The following is a 23,354-nucleotide window of genomic DNA, read 5'->3' as shown; positions in this document are numbered from 1 at the left end:
ATTCACCGAGCTGGTGTGCGTCTACGGATAATATTCTGAACCCAGACACAAGGGCATTAGATGTTCTGACATTATAAGGATTTCCACAGCAAGTATAGAGAAATAAAGGTTATTATATGGTGGAAATTATAACTGTTTGCACAGAGATAAGCCACGGAGATAAGCTCCTCTCTGACGCGACTATGTAGACTGTAAACAGTTCAGTTTGTCAGGAGCATGCAACATTTATGACAGTGTTGGTCAGTTTGTCCCATTTTGCTGCAATAACATTAATTGAAGTGAGATGAACGCCGCAGTAGCAGTGAATACTTTGAGGGATTTGCGCTAACAGTGTTTTGTGATCAAATTTTAAAAAAGGGACTACAACAATGGTCCCACTTTGTAAACAATGAGAAGTGACTCGTCGTACCTGGTTATACTTCAGGTCATCGGTGGGCGACACGTATGCTCCTCTGTGCAGTGTGGAGGACCCACTGGAGATTTGACCTACAGAGACAGAAAGGATGAGAACGTTAGCTGAACGTCTGCTCTAAAACCATTATCAGCTGGATGTGCACAGTTTTCATTAACAATAAGAATCAAAATGCCAGTGAGTGAAGATGGTTAAGGAGAGGTTGGAGCTCAGTGTGTTCCTGCTGCACACACACACACACAGTTCAACATTTTGGAGAAGGTGTCATTTTGTTTTCATGCAGAGTTGGATGAGAACATCAGTGGCATTCTCATTATGTACCAGTACAACAATATGAAGCTGGTGCTCGGAGATAGTTAGCTTAGCTTAGCATATAGACTGGAAACATGGGGAATGGCGAGCCTTGCTATGTTTCAGCACCTCTAAAATTCACCAAAATTCTCTTTATATGTGGTTAGTTTATTTAATTCATGGATAAATCAAAGTGTTAAAATGACAAATTATGCTTTGGGGGAGATTTTGGGGTGACACAGCATTTCTGCTAGTCAATGGTGGTCTCGAACACACGCACAGTTAACTAGTGGCTGTGGTGGTTTGAGATCAATTAAAATAGTAGTGTGGGCACTAACGCTGCACATACTCAAACACAGGAATTAATTAATGCATGTATAATATCCCTTACAACCATCAATGACTAGCAGAAACGCGGTGTCTGAAAAAGTAATAGTCAAACACAAAATCTTCCCAAACGCATACTTTGCCATTTTAACACTTTTGATTTATTTTAGAGGTGCTGCAATGTAGCGAAGCTAGCCATTGCCCCTGTTTCCAGTCTATATGCTAAGCTAACTATCGCCTAGCACCAGCTTCATATTGTTGTACTGATACAGAATGAGAATGCCACTGATGTTCTCATCCAACGCTGCATGAAAACAAAAAGCCTTCACCACGCCTTCTCCAAAATGTTGAACTGTCCCTTTAAGAGAGTAAACCTATTTTGGTTGATACGCATTTCAAAAGCTACACACTGAGCTGAAAAACACATTAGCGTTATGGGAGAATGTGTCAGACTCCTACCCATCATGGCGTCTTTCCGGGACGTGTGTTCGCCCTTGTTGTCATGGTAACTGGCATTGCCAGTCGACTCGTATTCTGCCTTCCTCTCCTTCAGCGCCATCATCTCTCTGGGGGAAGCAGGGGCGCTCACTGCACACAAACACGCACAAACAAACGTCTTAGACCTTCACTCCATCAGAAACACATCATCAATACTCTTTTGGAATCAGAGGGGTGGAGGGACAGATGCTCACGTCCCACTGAGAGTCCCTTCATGGCGGAAAGGTCATTTCCAAGCATTTCAGCTTTTGTATTTACCTCAACAAAGACACAGCACTCCAACTGTTCCCCTGATGTGAGTCTGAAACGGATGCTACTTGTGGGTATTCTTCACAAATCTGCCTTTTTGACCAGGGTATGATATGAGAGAAGTAAATATTAGGTCATTCCCCCCCGCATCTGATTTCCTCTTTCCGTGTTCCCTTTCTATCTGGCCGCAGGACACCCTCTCTCCACACGTATTCACTACAGCTACAGATTTCCATCTCAAACTCCCACTGGCCCTTTAATCCGTCTGCCTGTCTTGGCATTACTCACCCAAAAGGTATCTTAATCGTAATAATAAAGCTGGACTGACAGGTGGGATCAGTGCCCATGATAATGAGTTAGATCTGGTTAGTCGTGTTGGAGAAAACCTGGCTATTGATTTAATGCCATCGGGTTCAGTAGTGTTTCCTCTCATATTCAAATGCTTAACGGCCCTTCACATGGAGGCTGCTGGCTACGATGCGGCCTGCCAGCCTCTTTGTGTGGCTGCATCTGTGGCTTTGTCTCGCTTCAGTTTCACACTTTTGGCATTGACCCGTACACTCATCAGTGCTCCGCTAATAAGATCACAGGGCCTATCTTAATATCCGCACCTCTCCACGGCCAGTTATCCAAAGGTTTTTCTTTTGTGTGTGAAGGATTACCACAGCAGGGAAATCACAGAAATGATGCGATGGACCATCAGCTTGCACTATAGCAAACTGAGAAACTAAATTAAAAGTATCATGAGATATGATGGAAACGGAGCAACTGGTCTGGTGAAATATTGAGTGCAGAACTGATACTATATCCTCTATATTGACACAAAATATAACTTCCTTAATTGTTTATTAGGGATCAGATATCGAGCCAATACTGACTTAAAGAGCTGGATTGAGTATTTGAGACCAATCTATTAAATTCAGTTCTGTTTTTATCCTATATATATATATATATATATATATATATATACACACACTGGAAAAATAATCACCGGTAATGCTGCATTAAAAAGATTTAGACTTGAATTGAGTCTCTTATGTATTTTAGAAATACAACCAGGTTGAGGGCCGGTGACCTGTCTGGGAAACCTCCAACACAGCATGAGTCTGAACGTACTAAAATTAATGTAAAAGCTCCAGCAGCGCGCGAAATGAAACGTGAAAGAGAGATTAAATGTACGCCATGTTCGTCTAATTAAGATAAAATGTAACAAGTGTATCACTCCATTATCATCTCTTGTTCATAAAGTCAGTGATGAACTCCTACAGACAAGAGAAATGAGTCAGTGTTAAGTTGTTGAGGAGATTCCTCTCGTGTTGGAAGGGTCGATGAAAATGTTAATGGGTGGAGAAGAGCGGACGAGCTTCCCACGCAGTCATGGCAGTTTTTAACCGGAGGATTCGGCGGCAAAATGAGAATCCAATCTCGTGGCAGCCTGTGAGAGAAACATTCCTGCAGAATAGTTCTTTCCTCAACAGCCCTGAAACTGAGTGACGTCACGAGCAACATTAGCGGCAACCATGTCATGGCAAAAACACTGATCACATTTGTTCCTTTGTTCTATCAGAGGATGTTGTCATGAGTCCAACAGTGAAACCTGGAGAGCCCACTTTGGTCAAACCCTAACCTGAAGCGACCACAAGGGAGACCCCCTGCAGGGACTTTACTTGACAGCAAAATAATTTGCTTCTGGCCGTCGCAGTGTGAAGGTTGAAACTGACTTTTACAGCTGTGTGTTGTTTTGTTTTTGACTGGACTGCACTGGTGGAAAGATTGATAGAGGACAAAATGGAGGATGGGAGAGTGTGTGAAGTCACCTGATCGATTATTGGGTGACGTCCGCACGGGAGAGATGGACGGAGTGCGAGAGGAAGAATAAGGTCGCTGTCTGTCCCTCTCTATCGTGGAGGAGGAGCCGACAAAATGGTACTGGGCGTAGCCGTCCTGGAGGAGACAAGAGAAGGACCGGAGGAGAGATGAGACTGTAAAAAATAATGCACCTGCACGCCTTGCAAACGGTCTGGATTCATTCAGACTTTACCTTTTTGTAGAGGCTGCGCAGGTCTCTGTATTGCCACATGCTGTTCAGGACTTGAGATGCTGCTTTCACAACTTTGGGACTATGTCTGGGAATTCAACAGAGAGGGAAAAAAATGAAAAGTATAAAGCTTGATTGTCTTGTTTAGTGCTCATGGGAGCTATAAAGACACCACAATGCAGAAGAACAAGGAGACACATTAAGGCAAGACACTCCACCAGTAAAGCATCGTCTCACTGCTGTCTACAAAGGAGAAAGACGGCCTAAAAGAAAAATGAAAATGCCTCTTTTTATCTCCTCAAATATGGCATTCCAATTGTGTAATTGCAAATTGAGTAATAATTGCTTGCTTGCTTGATTGATTGATTTGCCAATATTTCATTCTGCGTCTTCTGGGGTTTGACTCCGCTGAAAAATGGAGTTGGGTTTAACTGGCTCATGTGGCCTTATCAACGCCAAGCAAATTAGACTTTATTTCTGCGAGTCATTTTGGGAAATGTTATTGTTTGGGATTCTGTGATTGCGAACAAGAATATATTAAAAAAAAAAAAAAGAATCTTTGGATTTAGACAATACTCTAAAAGCTTATGATTATTCACAGAGCATTGGAGAAATTAATGCAACCTTTGGACACAAAACTAAGAACCAAATGTGCACTGCCGTACAAATGCAAAACAGATATAATTGTAATCAAAATTCAGTTGAGACCTGAACGACTCTTTTGACATTCGTTTTAATATATTAACAGTTTGCCATGGAAATGTAGAATTTCTGTGAAAAGGTTGAAAAGTTTAAAAATAGCAAAACGGAGCCAACAGCCAACAATACAGCAGTAAAAGCTGGCTGTGAGACGGCTAAGAATAGCCCAAGCGAAAAGTAAATGTACTTATTGAGGGTAGTAGTAGTAGCCGTCTGAAAATTAAAAGTATCCTGGTACATCAGGTAAGTATTCTGAATCCAACCACGACGAAACACAATGGCTAAACTGCTGCTAAAGCTAACTTGCCAAGTAGATCTCAGGCTTTCACTTGAGTGGATTTAATGTAATTTTCATCTAGAAAAATGAAAGGTTTAATTCCTACATGAAATGGACCATAAATAATCCAAAAGACATTATATAATTATTATTTGTTTTAAATTAAACACCTTTTGGTGGTCATCACTTACAAATACCCAAAGATGAGAGTTTTGTATTTATTTTTAAAAATATTATGTAGTGTTTCATGATTCCTAATAATAACAGATAGATAGTGACGAGAGAAGACATTTCCAACATCGAGACATGTGTATAGGTAAGAGACAATACAGTTCAATATAGGGGCGTCAAACATATGGCCCGGTGGTCCAGGGTGTCCAGTCTGGCCCTCCAAGGTGTCTAATCCCCTCTAAATTATTTTTTAGACTAACATTAGCAGAGCTGGGATTCAAGCCTCTGATCATCTGCTTATAAGACAGACATGCAAACCATTGATCCACAGTCACAATTGATGTGAGCACTGATATTATGGTGTTACAAATCGTTAAACATGGATCACGTCATGAAAGTGGCGTCACAAACATGTCACAAAGCGAAAGAACCTGCAGAGGAGAGCCCAGGCAGATAAACAGAGGGCTGATGTCTGAATTTTTGGTCTTTATGTTTCTAGTTAATTGTTGAAAGACCTTCAAATAGAGTTTATCATCTAAAAACCTTCACCAATGATTTAAACATAGAGAAACATTGTTGTTAATTATGCGTTATTATGCTGTGATTTTTCTGGTCCGGCCCACTTGAGATCAAAATGGGCACCTTGTGGCCCCTTCACTAAAACAAGTTTGACACCCATGGTTTAATACAATTTAGGCATTGGCAGCACGCTGAGAGCCTGAACCCAGTTTGGTTTGGGCTGGAGACCTACAGTACATTGCATGTCCTCTCTCTTGCTCCCGCCCCACGTTTCCACGTCTCTTCTGTCAAACAGTCAAATAAAAGTCAAATGACAAAAATATATGCACGTAGGTGTGCAGGACTGAGCCAAACTTTTATTTTTGACCTCATTTCTGGCTGACAGTTTGGACTGTTGACTCATGGCAAGTTTTGAAGTTGTGACTCATCGGTCAAAACACTCGGCAGAAAATACCTCCACCCTCCTTCTGCCTCACCTCTGTCTCTATGCTGCATGATCCCTCTCTTCCAATCTCCACCACAATCATGTTCTGAGCATTTTCTTATTCCACCTATTTATCCACTGGACTGATTACTTTTCAACCTCCTTCCTTCACGCCTAAACATCTCTTTCTCAAGCTGAGTATCATGTGTGCGTGCCACGAGGCAATAACCAGATGCCCCTGTGGTTCTCGTCTTCCCGACAAAGGTATCAAATGTGACGAAAGATGTATTGTGGTCTTTAGTCACATTTGCTATATTGACTGTTGAAAAGATGTTTCTAATATCAGCGTAAAAACCTTTTCTAATGCTGTTGCAGCTTCCATCAAACTATAACTTTTATCTTCTGCCTGACATAATCTTTCCACTCGGCTTACTTGTCCCCTTTGCTGCGGGCGATGCCAATGAGCTTCTCGATGCCGCCGGCGTCCCTCAGAGCCTTGGTGTTCTCCATGTTCTTGGTGATGACCTCGTGCAGCGCGCAGCAGATTGCCGTGACGGTGTCGTCCGACATGGTCTTCCCAACCAGGGTGCTGCTGTTGGTGCTTCCTCCGCCCCCACCGCTTGTGTTGTTGTTGGTGCTGCCTCCGGGCAAACGGTGCACCAGGTCCCTCATTGCGTATTTACCTGTGGGAGCGGTGGAAAGGAGTGACAGGGTTGTGTGGGGGGGAGGAGAAGAAAAGAAAAGACAATTTGAGCTTCTGTTACGATGCATTATGGCAATACTTTTACCGTAATAATAATGACTGAATGACTGACTCATTTTTGGACAGTCCCTGGTTGACTTTGCTCTTTCACTTTTTTGTACCGGAGAGCCCCATGAAAATAGGGCCTGTCTGTATGGCCGTTATATCCCAGACCATCCCGATGACTTGGCCATGTGGTGTAAAACTAAATGACTACAAACCCCATGGCAGCTCAGTACTGCTGTCAGGAAATCTTGTCCATCCTGCACTCTGCCCCTCATTCAGATTGGGGCATCTCCCTGGGGGGTGATGGTGGTGGAGGCGCCTCATGACCGATTGACCGTTCATTCATTCATTTATGTGTGTGTGTGCGTGTGTGTGTGTGTGTATATATGTATACATACATACATACATACATACATACATACATACATGTATATGTATGTGTGTATATATATATATATATATATATATATACACACACACACACACACACACGTGTATATATATATATATATATATATATATATATATACACACACATATATATATAGAGCGTTAACGCGCTATGATTAAATTACATGATTAATTAGTTAATTTTTTTTAACGCTTTAGCTTCCAATATACCTATTTAACTATTTCTGCTCTAATGCAGCTAGATATATAACATATACATCTGACATCTACATATATATATGTAGATGTCAGATGTACACTCTGCAGGAAGACGTTGACGTTTCACCAGCACAACCAGCTTAAGTCCCATCTCATCTCGCCGACCATCGCATGCTGCGCGTTGAGATGGTACTTAAGCTGGTTGTGCTGGTGAAACGACAACGTGTTCCCGAGTGAACATCTGACATCTACGTTAAACGTGTTAAAGAAATTAACGCATTAATCCTGTAATTTAATCATAATGAGTTAACGCATTATTTTTTTTTCACAGCTCTAATATATATATATATATATATATATATATATATATATATATATATATATATATATATATATATAGATATAGATATATATCTATATATATATATATATATATATATATATATATATATATATATATATATATATATATATATATATATATATATAGATATATATATATACACACACACACTCTGGATTTAGATTCTATACCTATTTATGTTATTGATGTGTTCGATTTGAAGAGTATGTGTATCATGATGTATTGTCTTTAAACCAAGGTATACATTACGAAGTGTTATTATTATTATGCTTTAATGTGCCAACTACAAGATGTTTTTATGTCTGCTGCTCTTTTCTAAAATTATTTTTTAGCCAGAACAAAAATCAATCAAGAAGTTATCTTTTCAATCATTCTGTGAAACTTATAGTAATTTCTAGCATAGGGTGACCCAACCGGGACCCTGAAGTGTGTTTTAAGTTTATGAACACACACACTGATGCAGGACGTCAGGTAAGCTAGCATATACATAACTAGCGCTAATGGTAATCGCTAGCATCCCTGCATTGCATTTAAACTCAAATTCCCAAATGTTTATCCTGTTTTTTTTTTTTCCTGTAACAGGCCCTTCACAGCACTCTGACCAGCATTGTCACAACATTAGTCCGCATGCTAGCACTTAGCATTAGCGAGTAGTGCTAGTGATAAGCATCAACGAATTGAAAGAGTAACCGCTATCATGAACGGTAATTTAAAAACAGTAAAGTCTGGCAACATGATAAAGTAACGTAGACCAGGTTTAGTTCCTGTTTGACTTTTTTTGCTCTTTAACTGGAGCATGAAGCGTGGTGGGATTATCAAGCAAGCTAGCTCACTAGCTATCCCCTCAATAAGCATATTTAAACAACGTAATGCTTCATCTACACACTCTTGTGTAATAAAGCACATTCAAACTGACTCACAGAAGTGAATGTAATGTGTGGTTTGCTTATTTTCACCATAGGATGGTGCTTTGACTGTAATGCTCCACTGGTTATGGTAAATAATGTAACAAGAACGGGCGTGTCCTCGCACACGAGTTGTCGTCATGTTGTCATGACTTTTTCACTTTTAGAGAGTAAAAAAACACAACTCTCTCAAAATATTACGAGCATCACACGTATAAACCGGCTTATTACAGTAAGTAATGAAACATAATTGAACCATGTAAACAGCTTGATTTAACTAGTGTCATACGCTTGCAGTATTTGCAATATTCCCATTATTGTGAGTGATGTGTTCAATCAAGTTTGTAACATTGCATCAATAAAACAACAGTTGGCTCACAGCGGACCGGCCTGTGGAAACAGTATTGATATCTACTGCCGAAAGCTCTGAGGATGCAACTACACCATATGTTGTCTCTCTCACGCAATGTCTTCTGCGGGGCAGTATGTCCTGTCAGTATACACAGGCGTGCCCCGTGGCAGCGGGACAGACGACACAGAGCTTAGCTCAGTGCCTCAAGCGTCAGACAGAGCGAGACGAAGGAGGCATGTGGTTGTTGCTATGGGGACCAGCAGAAAAGCAGAGTTTATTACAGACATCACTTGATCTCCAAAGGGAAATCAGGATGCAACCGTCTTCTTTATTTCTGCAGAAATACAGACGGATACTACAAAGACATGCATGTCTTTTTTTTTGGGACAAATCCACAAGCCCACTGCCAGTCAGCTATTCATAACAGCAATAACCGTCTACTCAAGAGTCATTCTAACAGCTCCTTTAATTGTTTTGTATTAAAACAGCTGCTAAATGTGTTTACTTATACAAGTCATTAATTTTTCAAACAAGTGCGGCACTCTGCAAGTAGGTCAAGATAACTACACTTGGTTTCAGTGCCCTTATCGCCAACACAGTTCAATACAGTTCCTTTGAAATGAATGAATTAACCCATTAGTGGAATCCTAGTTCACGTCACCTTTTGTCCTGACTTTGTGTGAGGTCACAGACTGTGTGTTGCTTTGTGGCCGTCTGTGAATGAACAACTTACCGATGAGCTCCTTGTTCCTAATGTCCAGAGCCATGTTTCTCAGCGCGGTGGCCACAGCACAAACCACCCGGTCGTTGTCTATCCTCAGCAACTCCACCAGGATGGGGAGGCCCTTCTCCTTACGCACTGCGGCCCGGATATACACCGACCACTGGGCCGGATGGAGGGGAGGGAGGGTTCGTTAGTGGTTGCATATAACTTATGCTTTTGTTGTTATCATGTAACCTACTGATACTGAGGAAGGCCATGTGATGTGGCCGGAAGTGATGGAAACGCCAGGTGTGATATCTTTTTGTCAAACATTGTGTACACTAACATTTCTAGTTCAGGAGAAATGGCCCCTGTCAAGAGCAGAGTTCAAGCAAGGTCAAGAGCTTGATGCAGTTCACAAGCTGTCTGTCAAGTTAACTGACAGATGGCTAACCATCAATGAGGTTAGAAAATAAAACATATTTCAAGTCTACTTACTTATGCCATTATCTTCTAAAATGTAAATTATTAAAATGTATTATTAGAGTCTTTTGGATACCACATGGACTGTATGTTAGAAATGGATGTAGTTATTGTGACGTCACTCATTGGTTTGTAGACTGCAGTTTTGAAGCCTTGAGTTAATTTTGGCCGACGCCACCACCACGTTTTTTTTTTAGCACTCAAAAGTGACCCGATCGACATTTTTATGCGACCAAAATATTACAATTTGCGTTTCTTGAGTTGAAAGCAAACTGTGAAAGGGTTAAAGTGTATCACTTGACTCTAAAAGGACCATCATTTACTAAGTGAACATCATGCTGTATTAAAGAAGACTCGAAACTAGAAATTGAGACATAAACTCATGTTTACAATGTTTACTGAGGGAATAAATCAAGAGAGAAGTAGAGTCATTTTCTAAAAACTTCTAGACAATCTGACTCAGTTTGGCTTTTGGCAATAAGGCAGCACAAAATGACCAGAATATAGGGTTGTTATTTCGCCGTGTGCTGAGAATTCTCACTTTCAGAACACTTTGGTGCCCACTAAGAAATTCAGTGCACAGCAGATGCCCTTTGGTATAACAGTGATATAAGCATAATCCTTACCTTCCAGCTGCCAGCAGCTAGGTTCTGCAGAGCCCCAGCTGCTCCCTCCAGGGTGTCTGGGTTGGAGCACTCCGACAGCAGTGTGAGGTAGGGCTTGACGATGGTGGGGTGCCATAACATCTGGATGCCCTTCGGGGGCTCAGCCAAGTCTGGAAATGGACCGACGCCGTCCCACTGCGGAAGATGAGACGTCATTTAGAATAGAAAAGCATTTTCAAGTCTGCATGAGGTGAGGTTTGACCGCGGTAGGGTGCCAGCCTGGTCCCCTCAGGCAAGAACAGTGCAAGGAGAGAGGGAGGATTTACTATTCATTAACTGTGTATAAATACGCTGGAATTTGTGCATTTGGTTTTTCTACCTGCTCTGTAATTGAAATCTGACATTTCCTCCTGCGAATGATGCCTTTTGGAAAACGCACATATACTGTATTTCAATAACAAGAGTGAAAGCTCTGGGTCAGTAGCAGCCGGCCCATAGAGGGCAACGGGGCTTGGCCCCACCCACCTTGAGCCAGCAAAAAAAGATTATAATATTATTAATTATAACAAATATAATTATATTCATACATTATACAAATTTTCACTATTTGTGTTGTTGAGCTGTGGCATATACCGAGTAATATTTGTAAAATACAATATCTGCACCAAATATCTGCTTTCCCTGGTTCTCTCCTCTGCTAGTGCACCTCTCAGCTGCTCACATGCACGTCTCTGCTGCTCGTGCACGTCGTGGAGCTAGATCGAGTCCCAAAGAAGATGGGTCTAATACGTAGTTTAGGCAATCACTGATTAAAGAAATACATGAGCGACGTACAATTCATCCAATCAGCGCCGTGAAAAAGACTTCTAGAAGGGCTATTCTTATCTTGCCCAAGAGCGCTTTCCCGTTTTTCTGTTCTCGTCAGGGCTCATATCTCGTTCACATCCCAGGTCCCAGATCAGCCGCCTGAACCCAGCATGAAACAACCGACCGGGACATACGTTGGAGACGGACAGCTGCTACATCGATGCTAACGGTAGCAAACGAGAGCATTTTTTTTGAGTACACACCAGCATCCAGAACGCAACCGCTGACAGCGCTCATGGAGAGGCTGAGCACCGTTCTCCCACACGAACAAACAGACAAAGTTATCGCCCAAGCTTGTCTACGTGTCCACTGCGCCGCGCATCCGCTGTTTCTCATCGCAGCACGCATCCCCAAATGTGGACATGCTATTCAACCAGCTGCAAAAGAGACACATGGACCCTGTCTTCATTAAAGGATTTGTCCAGAGGTTCACAGACAGCATTCAAAAACATCATGTAAGTGTTTTACCTGCATTAAGCTAAACTATCTAGTTTCCTGTAATGCTGAGATGCTTTTATTTTGAAGGCAGCTTGCTATGTGCGCCGTTTGTATGTAAAAAAAAAAAAAGCCCCACGAGGCTCCAGCGTGCGTACATGTGTGTGTGTGTGCGTGCTATTAATGCAATCTAGTAGTAAGCGAACATAATTATCGTTTTAGTGCCTTTGTAATAAGATGTCCTTATTATGTCAAAGTGTTTCAATAAGTGTTAAATATTTAACTGCAAAGTAGTTATGCGTGATACCTTTTTTACATTGAGTCATGCCTGGATGTTTGCTGAAATTAATTGGCTAACCCTACCCAAAAAAAAAAATCCACCAGCTGCCACTGCTCTGGGTCTTGAATGAAGGAGATTCGTAAGTGACACTGCAATATAATTCACTCAGATTAGCAGTAGTGGCATTTTACTGACATGTTGTTGAGTAGCTGCATAATGAAAAAATTCAAAATAAGTATTTGGCTTTAATAGGTAATCATTAGATGCTGCTCTGTACCACATGTTGGACTGTTATATGCATTCTACCTAGTTTTGTGCAAATACAGAGCTGTTTAAATCTGCTCACGGCAGTTGTCATTTTAGGATAAAAATGATGGACGCTGGCTAGAAACGAGAAGCCTGAAAATCCAAAACCTATTGTTTCAAAAGTAAACTGCATGCGAGTAAACGGTCAAAACCCACACTTAAGCCGCTTACATCTAGTAACTTATTATACCATCCATACAAAGTACAGTTCATAAGAGCTTTGTGTTTGGTAAATGGTAAATGGACTGTACTTGTACAGCACTTTTCTAGTCTTCTGACCACTCGAAGCGCTTTAACACTATAGGTCCATCGTTCATACACATTCATACACTGATGGCAAGCACTACCATGTAAGGTAGGACTACCTGACATTCACACACCTTAGGCCCAACTACGCAATTTGAGGTTAAGTGTCTTGCCCAAGGACAACATCATGGCCATCAACATGGACTAGCACATTTATTGTAAAATTGGTCTGAGGTCTATCAAGAGCTTCTGAAAACTGGACTAAAGTGTCCTTGTATGCTTTATCTGAATTTTATTTGGAGGTGTACTGCATATACTATTACAACCGTCTTGGGTGCTTCATACTTGTGGCTGTGATATAATATCAGTCCACATGTGTGTTCTGTATAGAAAATAGTATCATCCTCCCTCCATCTGCAATGACGTAATGTCCCAAAACATCTGATAAGGCTTTGTAACCCTGCCAACAGACTGCATTGAAATTTTTTTTAAAAATCTTGTTGTCCCCCTCCTCTCCATCTTTCTTTCTTGACTCTCCCTTTATATGTCCTCCCTACCAACGTATCCTTCTCTCCTCTCCCTCTCCTCCTCTCCTTCTCTTTTCTAATTACCCCACCGTTGATAGAGTTTTGCCCTCTCCAACAAGCTCCCCAATCGCTACTTCATGGTAATCACTTACAGCTGCAATGGAGTGAGACAGACACCCAGAAGGAAGAGAAGAGGAGGGGTTAGTATCATTACGTAGAGGTTATGATTTCTCCCTTCACAATCTGATCTCAAGGATAGTTTTGAGATCCCTCATCTCCCTGGTTCTGCCTTGATACACAATGAATTCCTCGAGGGTTCACTTGGTAAAAAGAAGTATGAGGTCCCCATTACTAACATCATTTTTTTTTATAGCTCCTTTCTCTGTCTTTTCCAGAAATGACACAGGGGGTAGAATACAATTTTTTTTAAAAAGCAACCAGGGCTAATGAGCAATTCCCCCACCCTAATCCACCGGAAGTGTCGGGTTTTCAATTTCCCAGCTTCACAAGAAGTTATAAAAGACGTCTTCCACTCAACCAGAATGTGATGCTGATTGCCTATTACCATGAAAAGAGGTTCGAGCCTACTCCACAGCAGCCGTTTGGTGTCTGCCAATTCTACAACTAAAAGGGCACATTTTATTTCAACTAACCGGCGGACGGTACTCTTCCTGTAGGCAGCAGATGGACACACCCAGGAAATACTAAAATAGGGTGTGTATTCTTTTGATTCTGAGTCGGTGCATACAGTAGAGAGGGTTGATATGGAGGTAGAGCTTAGCTGGGGTTTACAGTATTCTGGTGACGTGGGCTAATCCCGGTGGTGGTTCAAATCAGTGGTCGGGGTGACAAAAACAACAAATCCGGCACAAAAATCTTAAATATCAAAGCGATTAAAACGGTGGTGCATTCATAAATACTCTTTTGAGATGATGAACTGAGCAAATGCTCTTGAATCAGAAAGCAGCACAGAACTGAAGTACAAAATGAGATATTAAATGCTCTACTTGGGAAAAACAAACAAACAATCTCCTCTGACACAAGACGGAAAACAAAGCAATACACATTTAAACATATAATGGTAGGCATAGTGTCTTAAAATACATATTAGATGCTCTACAATTTTATCTGTACTACTCATAGACTGTATGAAGGAAGTGGATGTAGTCGAGTTCGGTATTTTTGTCATCAATATCTTGGTTTTATGCAACCAGAAGTGACACGAGAGGGACTTCTATACAACCAGAGGAGTTGCACCTTTTGAATTATCCACCATCCTATTAACTATATGGACCTGCAGTACTCTGTGATGAACTCTGCCCAAGCAAGACACTTCAACTGAGGCTGCCAACCATTTTGATCTGACATGAATCCCCAGCGAAAAAAAGTATTTGACAGAATCAAAAATACGTCCAACTTTCTGCTTCCCCACCTGGTCATGTCCCTTCTTTTTCTTCTTCTTCTTGCCCCAGCATCCAGAGCTCTCCGCGTCCTTGCCGCCGGTGTCACACAACAGACCGTCCAGCTCCTCCGACCCCCCCTGCTGGCTGTGAGACGTCTCTGCGGCCAGACGGTACGACAGGTTCCTCAGGATGCACACGCAGTTCTCTACGGTCTGGTGGCAGAGAGAAAGAAAGAGACAGACATGAAGGAGGGACAGATGGCAAACGGGCGAACGGACAACCAAACACTCAAAATCATACTGGAGAGTAAACACGCAGGCGCACACACACATTCATGAACATACTGTATCGTGCTGCCTGTATAGCCTATATGGACACGCTTCCCTCTACAATACGCACAAAGACTAATCCCATTGTTGTGACAGACTTTGATCTTGTGAGGGTTTTTCTATAGATTAAAAACTTCACATCCCCGCATAAGGAGACTCTGTGCGACACACCAACGCGCACACATGTAACGCATCAAGATCCTCTTACTACATTGATGGATTGTCAAGAGTTTTGAAGTGGGTTGTTATCCATATTCGGTGTAGTACCTAAAACGTATGGCAGTTAAAAGGCCCTAAATTTGGAGAAACAGGCAGAAGTAACTAGACAGCGGCAAAGCAATGCATTGATGTCGACGAGGGCAACGGGAACCCGAAAAGAAAGACCGACGTAAAAACTCAATATACGTTCAAGTGTATGCTATTTTTTGAATATTTTCACCACTATATTTTGCCGTCAAACAGCCCTTTCCGACTGGGAAGAGTTCATGTCTGTAAATGTAGAGAACAAGTTCTGACATATCCTGTTAAGTTTTCTGATTTGTATTTCTTTATTTTTTAAGTCTTTATTGTTAAGATTTGTTGCACTGTGAATTTGCATCGTCGGTGTTGTTTTTGTAATAAAAAGGTTGCCAATGAATGCTTTAAAATGATTATTTTTTTATCCGATTAATCAAAAAAAATCTATCGATTAATTGATTATTAAAATAATCGTTAGTTGCAGCCCTAATTTAAACCAGCGCAATTATATTATTCAGACGTCTTTGTGTGTGCGTGAGCTCGAGCCCATGAGAGAACGTGTTGGTGGCAGTTGGCTGCGTGTGTGCAAGAGAGGCACCTTGCTGTCGATCTCACTGCTCCCCAGAGCGGTCTGGATGACGTAGAGCAGAGCGTCTGTCAGGCCCTCGCACTCTCTCATCCTCCTCCGGGCCTCCTCTCCTGCAGAACTCACATTGCTGTAAAACACACAAACTTCATCAATGAACAGTCCGGGTGAGTAAAGGGTTGGGTGCCGAGAACCGTTGCTAATATGTCACCGGTTCCAAGACGTCCGGTACCTAACGCACCGAAACACAACGCAGATTTCTGTGCTTCCTTTCGGTGACTGAGCCAATTTTTTTTTCCTCCCACTACTCTGTAATGTTGCACAGCGTAGAGCGTATTCACCCACGTGACCACAACAAGCTTTGGCGGCCATGTTGGGGTCCATGCACGGCATTGTTTTGCTGTGTTTTATGCCGCTCTTCTCAAGAAATGACCACTATATCCTGAAGGAGACACAATTTCAGTTCAAAACGGCATGTCTTGTGATTATTGTACTGTGCCTTATTGTTGGATGTGAGACTAATGATTCAGAATATGGTTTATCAGCTCAACAAGACAGGCTATTACTTCAACTTGTGCAGCTTGTCAAATATGCATCTAACTTAGATCGGTTTCACTCGCGTATGAGCGTTAGGACTGTTCTCATGTGTTTCTGTTGATACATCGGGTTGTGGGCACGTTTCCATTGACACCCTCTCATCAATAATCTCCTTTAGCTTTTGTCTTACACTTACGCAAAAGTAACTTGATGGAAACTTGGGAAAAAGCCATGAACATGGCAACCGTCGGGCGATGTTTGCCTTTACTCTGTGATTCATTTCAAGGTAAAATAAAACACTGGCTACATGGGAACAGCACTCAGCACGGCAGCCAAACAGTCACTGCTGGTCCTGAATGAGCGCTGGAAGCAGCTTCATCTAGACACTCGTCCTGTAAGCCGGAGACAGCTGTGTGTGACCACGGAGAATAGTATGAATCCAGACACGGGGCGCTTAATGTTCCGACATTTGTTTTATTTGTGGTATTTACACAACAAGTATAACGCAGAAATAGTTGTTAATGTCCCATGGTCAATAGCGGAAATGAAAACTGTTTTACAGGAACGTGACCGGGCTATGTGATGATGGTAACGAGACTCAAGCCGCGCAACTGGTTGCGAGAAAATATATACATATATATATATATATATATATATATATATATATATATAATATTTCAGGGGCCAGGACGAAATGATGAAAGACACAGCCAATAACGTCTGAGACACTAATGTTTTATCGACACCGTTTATCTTTTTTAAATATCCAGAACCAAAAAACAACAAATGTGTCACAGTCCTACTACTTCCAGACTTCTTTGTATGAATAGCATTATGTCTCAAGTGTAAAAACTAAAAAGCTACAGCAGCTGTAAAGCCATGTGGAGAGTCATCCTAAATGCTGCTAAAGTCCGTCAGCTCTCTGTGTGAAAATGACAGACTATGATCTAAAAATAACAGACTAATTTCTCTGCTTGAATGTGGTTGGTATTGGCAGACCGTGAACATCTCACCGCAAAGCGAACGAATATGTAATTTCTCTGCAGAAATATTTGCGACAATAAATCATGTGAAGGCTTTACAACAACCAAGAAAAGATGTAGAACTAAAAAGCCTCCGTCCTAATGTTGGATAAGAAACAGATACTGACCGGAGGCAGCCTGTGGCGTTGCGGAGGACCTGGGAAGAGTGAAGATGCAGCTTGCGGTCCTCCTGTGTATGCGGGGACGTGTCCCAGCCCGAGTGGGGGATGATCACAGCATTGGTCAGCACGGCGAGGGCGTCCTGGATGATGGGCATCTTCAGGGCGTCGCATGATGACAAGTTCCACAAGACACCTGAGGAAGACGGCAGGGAGCAGGACATGAAAATCAATCCGGAGGAAAAGGGACAAAAAAACAACAACAGTGGAAGCGCACAGGAGGAGAGACAGATAACTAAAAGAAAACACTAACATATGTACTAGCTTTTAGAGAGCAGTTTGGAACCACGGCAGCACAGACATGTTTTGTTCACAAATGATCACTACTTTGATTTTTTTTTATGTAAAAAGGCTACCGTTTGGATTCAAACAAACTGCACCAGTTGCATGAGGGCGAGTATACACAATCAGGCTGTGAAGACGGACTCCTCGGTGTGATGACGTTTTCAAGACTACACATTGAGAGTCTATAAAGCCACTGTGTTTGTTTGAGATTGAGATTAAGTTGAGAAACTTAAAAACAACAGCTGCCGCGTCCGTTTGTTCTTGAGTTGACCACTTGAAGGCGATTTTCTTCTTGCAGATGTCAGACATTAAATGTTGTAATTTTGTGGTGGAACACCAGCAGAAGCCACTTAAGTCAAACTGATTGACTTTGGCCCGGCCTGTGTCTGCTGCTGAGCTTGGGGCGTCCAGGCGACGTGATGAGGAGCCAGAGAGGATGCCACACGACCCCCTCACTTCTCTGGGCTGCTGAGCTGGCTGCTGGATGCCTGCTTTTATTTGACCTGTTTTCAAACCACTAGAAACAGACTCAATTGTCCAACAAAGGTCCAGTACTGTAAAAGTAGAAACATTGTTTTGCAGATGATGTTTGGTGCATAATACATGTTTTACTGGAAATAAAAATGAAGGGTGAGGATTACAAGAGTATGCGTTTCAGAAAAGCCCGTTTAGGGACTTCTGAGTTAAGTTATTCTGTTACAGTACAATTCTGTTTACATTTTTCCAAGGAAGTTGTGATTTTCTCCCTTCCGTTTTTATATCCCAGTAAGCCCAAAGTTCATATAACCAAGAGAAGTCAAGAGTAAAGACAGACCAACGTGGTGTTGTCTGTGTTTGTGAATTGCACAGTATTCAAATACTTAATAATAATCAACTAATTTGCCTGATAATATAATCCCAACACACGCACGCGTAGGGAAACCAGTTGCCTTAAAAACCAGTTGGGGTGTAACACCGGTGTAACATTGTCTACGTTGAAGACAATGAATACCAGCAACGGGATTGCCATTACATTAACTATAGAATACTCTGAACACTGCAATACACAAAGAAATGGCATACATGCAGTGCGTTTGCGTGAATGACATACCACGTAGCTTAGCGCCTACGCTAATTGTTAGCGTTTGAGCTAGCGTTTGTTACCGACAGTGATGAACCCCGTTATTCACCTCGCCGTCGATAACACTCACGGGGTGAGGTAACGTGGATCAGCAGGACCTTTTTAAAAACACGACAGCGTCTATCATCAGCCGCTTATTCAGGGTCAGGTTGCGGTGGCAGCAGGTTGACCCAGACTTCCCTCCCTCTCATCCGCAACACGTTCCAGCTCATTGCCCGGGGTCTCTTACCAGTTGGACGTGCCTGTAAAAACCTCTAATGGGAGACGTCTCGTCCAGGAGGCATCCGAATTTGAATATAACATTTTTCATCATTCGTGGTTACACACCGTGTGGAATAAATCATTACAAAGACAACTTCAGTTCGCCGTTAACGTCAGCTACGATGACGAACACGGCTGCTATACTTATATGTGCGTCGACGGTAATATTAACATGCAATAACATGCAATAAGCAACTTAAGTTCTTAAAACACTTAAATAAATACATGAATACAAAGTTTACCTCGAATTGTGGAGGCTTACTTCGCATTGAGGCACGAACAGGCCACAAACAATTCAAGGCGTGTCCAGGGCAACGACGAAAATGGCTTTGTTTTATGATGACGTCACAATATGGTCTTTATATAGAACAGTCAAATGCTTGCCGATTTTTTTTTACAGACTAGTAGAGCAAAAGACTAGCCATGAGTATCACAGGTTTTGATGAACTGCGGAGGGCAAATAGCCAGGAGAAATGGCTGATGGAGGAGCCAGCCAACATTCAAGAAGATCCTGAAAAAAATGTTACTCTCGATGAACGTAAATTAGTCCACTTAAGGGAGCTTTTAGATAAGGTCAAAAATGAACTGGCAAAAGAACAAGAACAGCGGGCTCTCCAGAAGAAGGATTTTGAGCGGAAACAGGCAACTTTATTGAAGGAGTCCACATCATTTAAAAACAAATTCATAGTGGAAAAATCCATCAGGCAGCAGAAGGAGGAGGAATTAAAAAAAATGAGGAGAGTGAAAATGACAAATGACAAATTAAGCACGGAAATTGTCACATTAAACCATCGGGTGCAAGATTTGGTAGGGTTTAAAAACTTTGCAGACAAAAAAATGGAAGAACAGATGCTTGCGCTCAAAAATCGGGAGAAGCAACACATCGATTTGACAGAGAAAATGCAAGAAATAATATCAATATCCAGTCAATGCAAATTCGAATTATCTGAACTAAACCAGGTTAACATAAAATATCAGACAGAAAAAGAAAAATGTAAGAAACAAGACATAGACTTAAAAAAGCATATTAATCAAGGGGAGGCTTACAGGTCACAAATAAGGGTATTTAAACTCACGACCAAGGAGTTGAGAGCCGAACTTAAAGACTGTTCCCAATCTTATACGGATCTGCAAGAGGTGGTGATCAAAATGAAAGAAAGAGAGAAAAACCTGATGACCGATTCAGAACATCAAAAAAAAGAGGCAGAGAAGCAGCGTCAACTCATTGTCAGGATGGAGGAAGAACTGAACAACTTAAGTAATATGAAAGTGAAACTCCAAACTAAAGAGCGAGACCTGATCAAGCACAGTTTGACCAAAGACGAGGAGGTGCAGTATTTCAGGAATTTAATTTGTGACTCAGAAGGTAAACAAAGACTGCTCGTCATTGAAGCTGAGGGCCTCAAGGATGAGAAAAAACACATCCAACAAATCCTTCTTAAAACGCAAGAGGAGCTTGAGGAAAAACACACAGCTGCTCGCAAACTGCAAGAGGAAGTCAGAATCTTGAATACTGAAGCTGATGCCAGGAATGAAAGGCTGGTCAAGGCTTACCAGAATAATACCTCTTTAAAAAAACTAGTGAAAAAAAAAAAGTTGCAGCTGGCAGAATTAAAGAAAATATATGACGACTTAAAGAAATCCGAAGCCTTCCGACTGGGCAGCATCAAATTGAATGAGGTCATGGCTGAAAAGGAAAAGTTTGAAAAAGAGGTGATACGCTGCCACGGAATGATCGAGCAGCAGCAAATGCGGCTCAACCTCCAGGACGCCGCAACGGTCTCTCTAGAAAAATCGATCCAGGAGTATCAAGATGAAATCCGGTTCCTGCAGCTGGAGAACAGGCGACTGAAGGATGATCTCTACATCAAGCACTCAAAAGAACGGCAGACCAGAACCTTCTTCCCGACTACATTAAAGAGAAAGAATCCGCAATGGTCCTTTCAAAAAACCTCTCAATGGACACTGGCTCAAAAAACTGTCGAAATCTCAGAGCTGAGGAAAAAATTGGCACGGCGGCCAGATAAAGCCATTTTGAAGCTGAAGAAGTCTCAGTGGGACAACCGAGACTTACAAAAAAAACTTGAGGGAGTACAGGGCCAGCTCCAGGCTTATATGGAACTTCACCAAAAAGTCAGTGAAGAGAACAAGGAGCTGACCTGTACCCTAAAAAAAATGAACTTTGATTTTGAAAAGAAGCGCACACCTTTGCCTCCTATTTCAAAAACACCAAACCCCCCCACTGAGGGTAGATTCAAAACTCGCTTCCAGGCCATGAAGTCTGGGGATGGTCTGATGACCAACACCTTCATTCCAATGTTTCCCCCATTACCACCTCCACGGTCAGAGTACAGGCTTGCGTCGTTGAAGCAAACACGGTTTTCCGATCTGACGAAATCCAATCTTAAGTAATGCAGTGTCGGTAAAGGGTTTTAATCCGGGTGATCCGGTTTCTCCTCAAAGTCTAAGAAATGCAGTGTCGGTAAAGGGTTTTAATCCGGGTGATCCGGTTTCTCCTCAAAGTCTAAGAAATGCAGTGTCGGTAAAGGGTTTTAATCCGGGTGATCCGGTTTCTCCTCAAAGTCTAAGAAATGCAGTGTCGGTAAAGGGTTTTAATCCGGGTGATCCGGTTTCTCCTCAAAGTCTAAGAAATGCAGTGTCGGTAAAAGGTTTTAATCCGGGTGATCCGGTTTCTCCTCAAAGTCTAAGAAATGCAGTGTCGGTAAAAGGTTTTAATCCGGGTGATCCGGTTTCTCCTCAAAGTCTAAGAAATGCAGTGTCGGCATAGGGTTTTAATCCGGGTGATCCGGTTTCTCCTCAGAATCTAAAGAAATGCAGTGTTTATAAAGGGTTTTAATCCGGGTGATCCGGTTTCTGGTAGGATTTCAGGTGGGATGCCTCTAAACTAGCTATTTAGATGTACATCATAGATCTCTCTCTCTCTCTCTCTCTCTCTCTCTCTCTCTCTCTCTCTCTCTCTCTCTCTCTCTCTCTCTCTCTCTCTCTCTCTCTCTCTCTACATATACCCCATTAACATTTTCTGCAGCAGATTGAAGGAATGCAAACTCTAAATATTATCTATCTATATACATACATATTGGTATATAATGTATTTATGGGTATGTATATAAATCTATATAGATATACCTATATATACATATATAGATATCTTTATATATAGTTATATATAAAGATATTTATATATGTATATATGGGTTTATATAAATCTATATTTGTGTAGATATAGCTATATATATATATATATATAGCTATATCTATATAGCTATATATAACATATATATATATATATATATATATATATATATATATATATATATATATATATATATATATATATATATAAAGCAATATCTATATATATACCACCTATATATATTATATCTATATATATGAATATATGACTATATCAATATATACATATATATATATATATAGGTATATATATATAGGTATATATATATATATATATATATATATATATATATATATATGTAGATATTTCTCCCTCCCTTTCTCTACGCACACACACACACACATATAAATATATATATATATATATAGCTGTGAAAAATAACGCGTTAACGCGCTATGATTAAATTACAGGATTAATGCGTTCATTTTTTTTTAACGCATTTAATGCATGCGCAGAATGAGCTTCTAATATACCTATTGAACTATTTCTGCTCTAATGCAGCTAGACGTAGATGTCAGATGTTCACTCGGGAACACGTTGTCGTTTCACCAGCACGACCAGCTTAAGTAACATCTCAACGCGCAGCATGCGATGGTCGGCGAGGGGCGTTCGAGTGAAATGCGTCAAACCAGCCTCACTGAACAACAAAGACCCCTCACTAAGTCTGCCAGTGACAAAAATGCGTCGGGCAGGGATTCCAAAACGTCCGGGATTTTGCCTCGTTGGATATTTGTGTTTCTCTGAGTCTTTCACAAACTAGTTATTACGCTCTTACAAGTTTTGAAACGGTATCTCCCTTACGATCCACCTTCTTGCGCGAGCTGAAGGTGGATCGTACGCGAGTGA

The 23,354-nt window shown here is 41.4% G+C and overlaps 1 protein-coding gene across 2 annotated transcripts in view; it reads right to left on the bottom strand.

Annotated features, from left to right (window-relative positions):
- Positions 1-23,354, bottom strand: part of ctnnd2b (catenin (cadherin-associated protein), delta 2b) — a 149,156-nt gene that overhangs the window by 4,191 nt on the left and 121,611 nt on the right. For both annotated transcript variants that reach the window (XM_068571621.1, XM_068571620.1), the window contains exons 15-24: positions 17,578-17,764; positions 15,903-16,020; positions 14,768-14,950; positions 10,696-10,869; positions 9,617-9,767; positions 6,339-6,588; positions 3,819-3,903; positions 3,595-3,721; positions 1,490-1,618; positions 410-486 (exon numbers count right to left, since the gene is read on the bottom strand). In XM_068571621.1, coding sequence (XP_068427722.1) covers positions 410-486; positions 1,490-1,618; positions 3,595-3,721; positions 3,819-3,903; positions 6,339-6,588; positions 9,617-9,767; positions 10,696-10,869; positions 14,768-14,950; positions 15,903-16,020; positions 17,578-17,764 — 1,481 coding nt within the window. The remainder of the gene's footprint in view (positions 1-409; positions 487-1,489; positions 1,619-3,594; positions 3,722-3,818; positions 3,904-6,338; positions 6,589-9,616; positions 9,768-10,695; positions 10,870-14,767; positions 14,951-15,902; positions 16,021-17,577; positions 17,765-23,354) is intronic.

The sequence above is a fragment of the Clinocottus analis genome, unplaced genomic scaffold, assembly GCF_023055335.1.
Source record: "Clinocottus analis isolate CAN_PGR_092001 unplaced genomic scaffold, fCliAna1.0.p SCAF_11, whole genome shotgun sequence".
In the NCBI taxonomy this organism is placed as follows: Eukaryota; Metazoa; Chordata; class Actinopteri; order Perciformes; family Cottidae; genus Clinocottus; species Clinocottus analis.
Note: the sequence above shows the minus strand (reverse complement) of the source record. Positions and strands in the feature narration are given on the sequence as shown.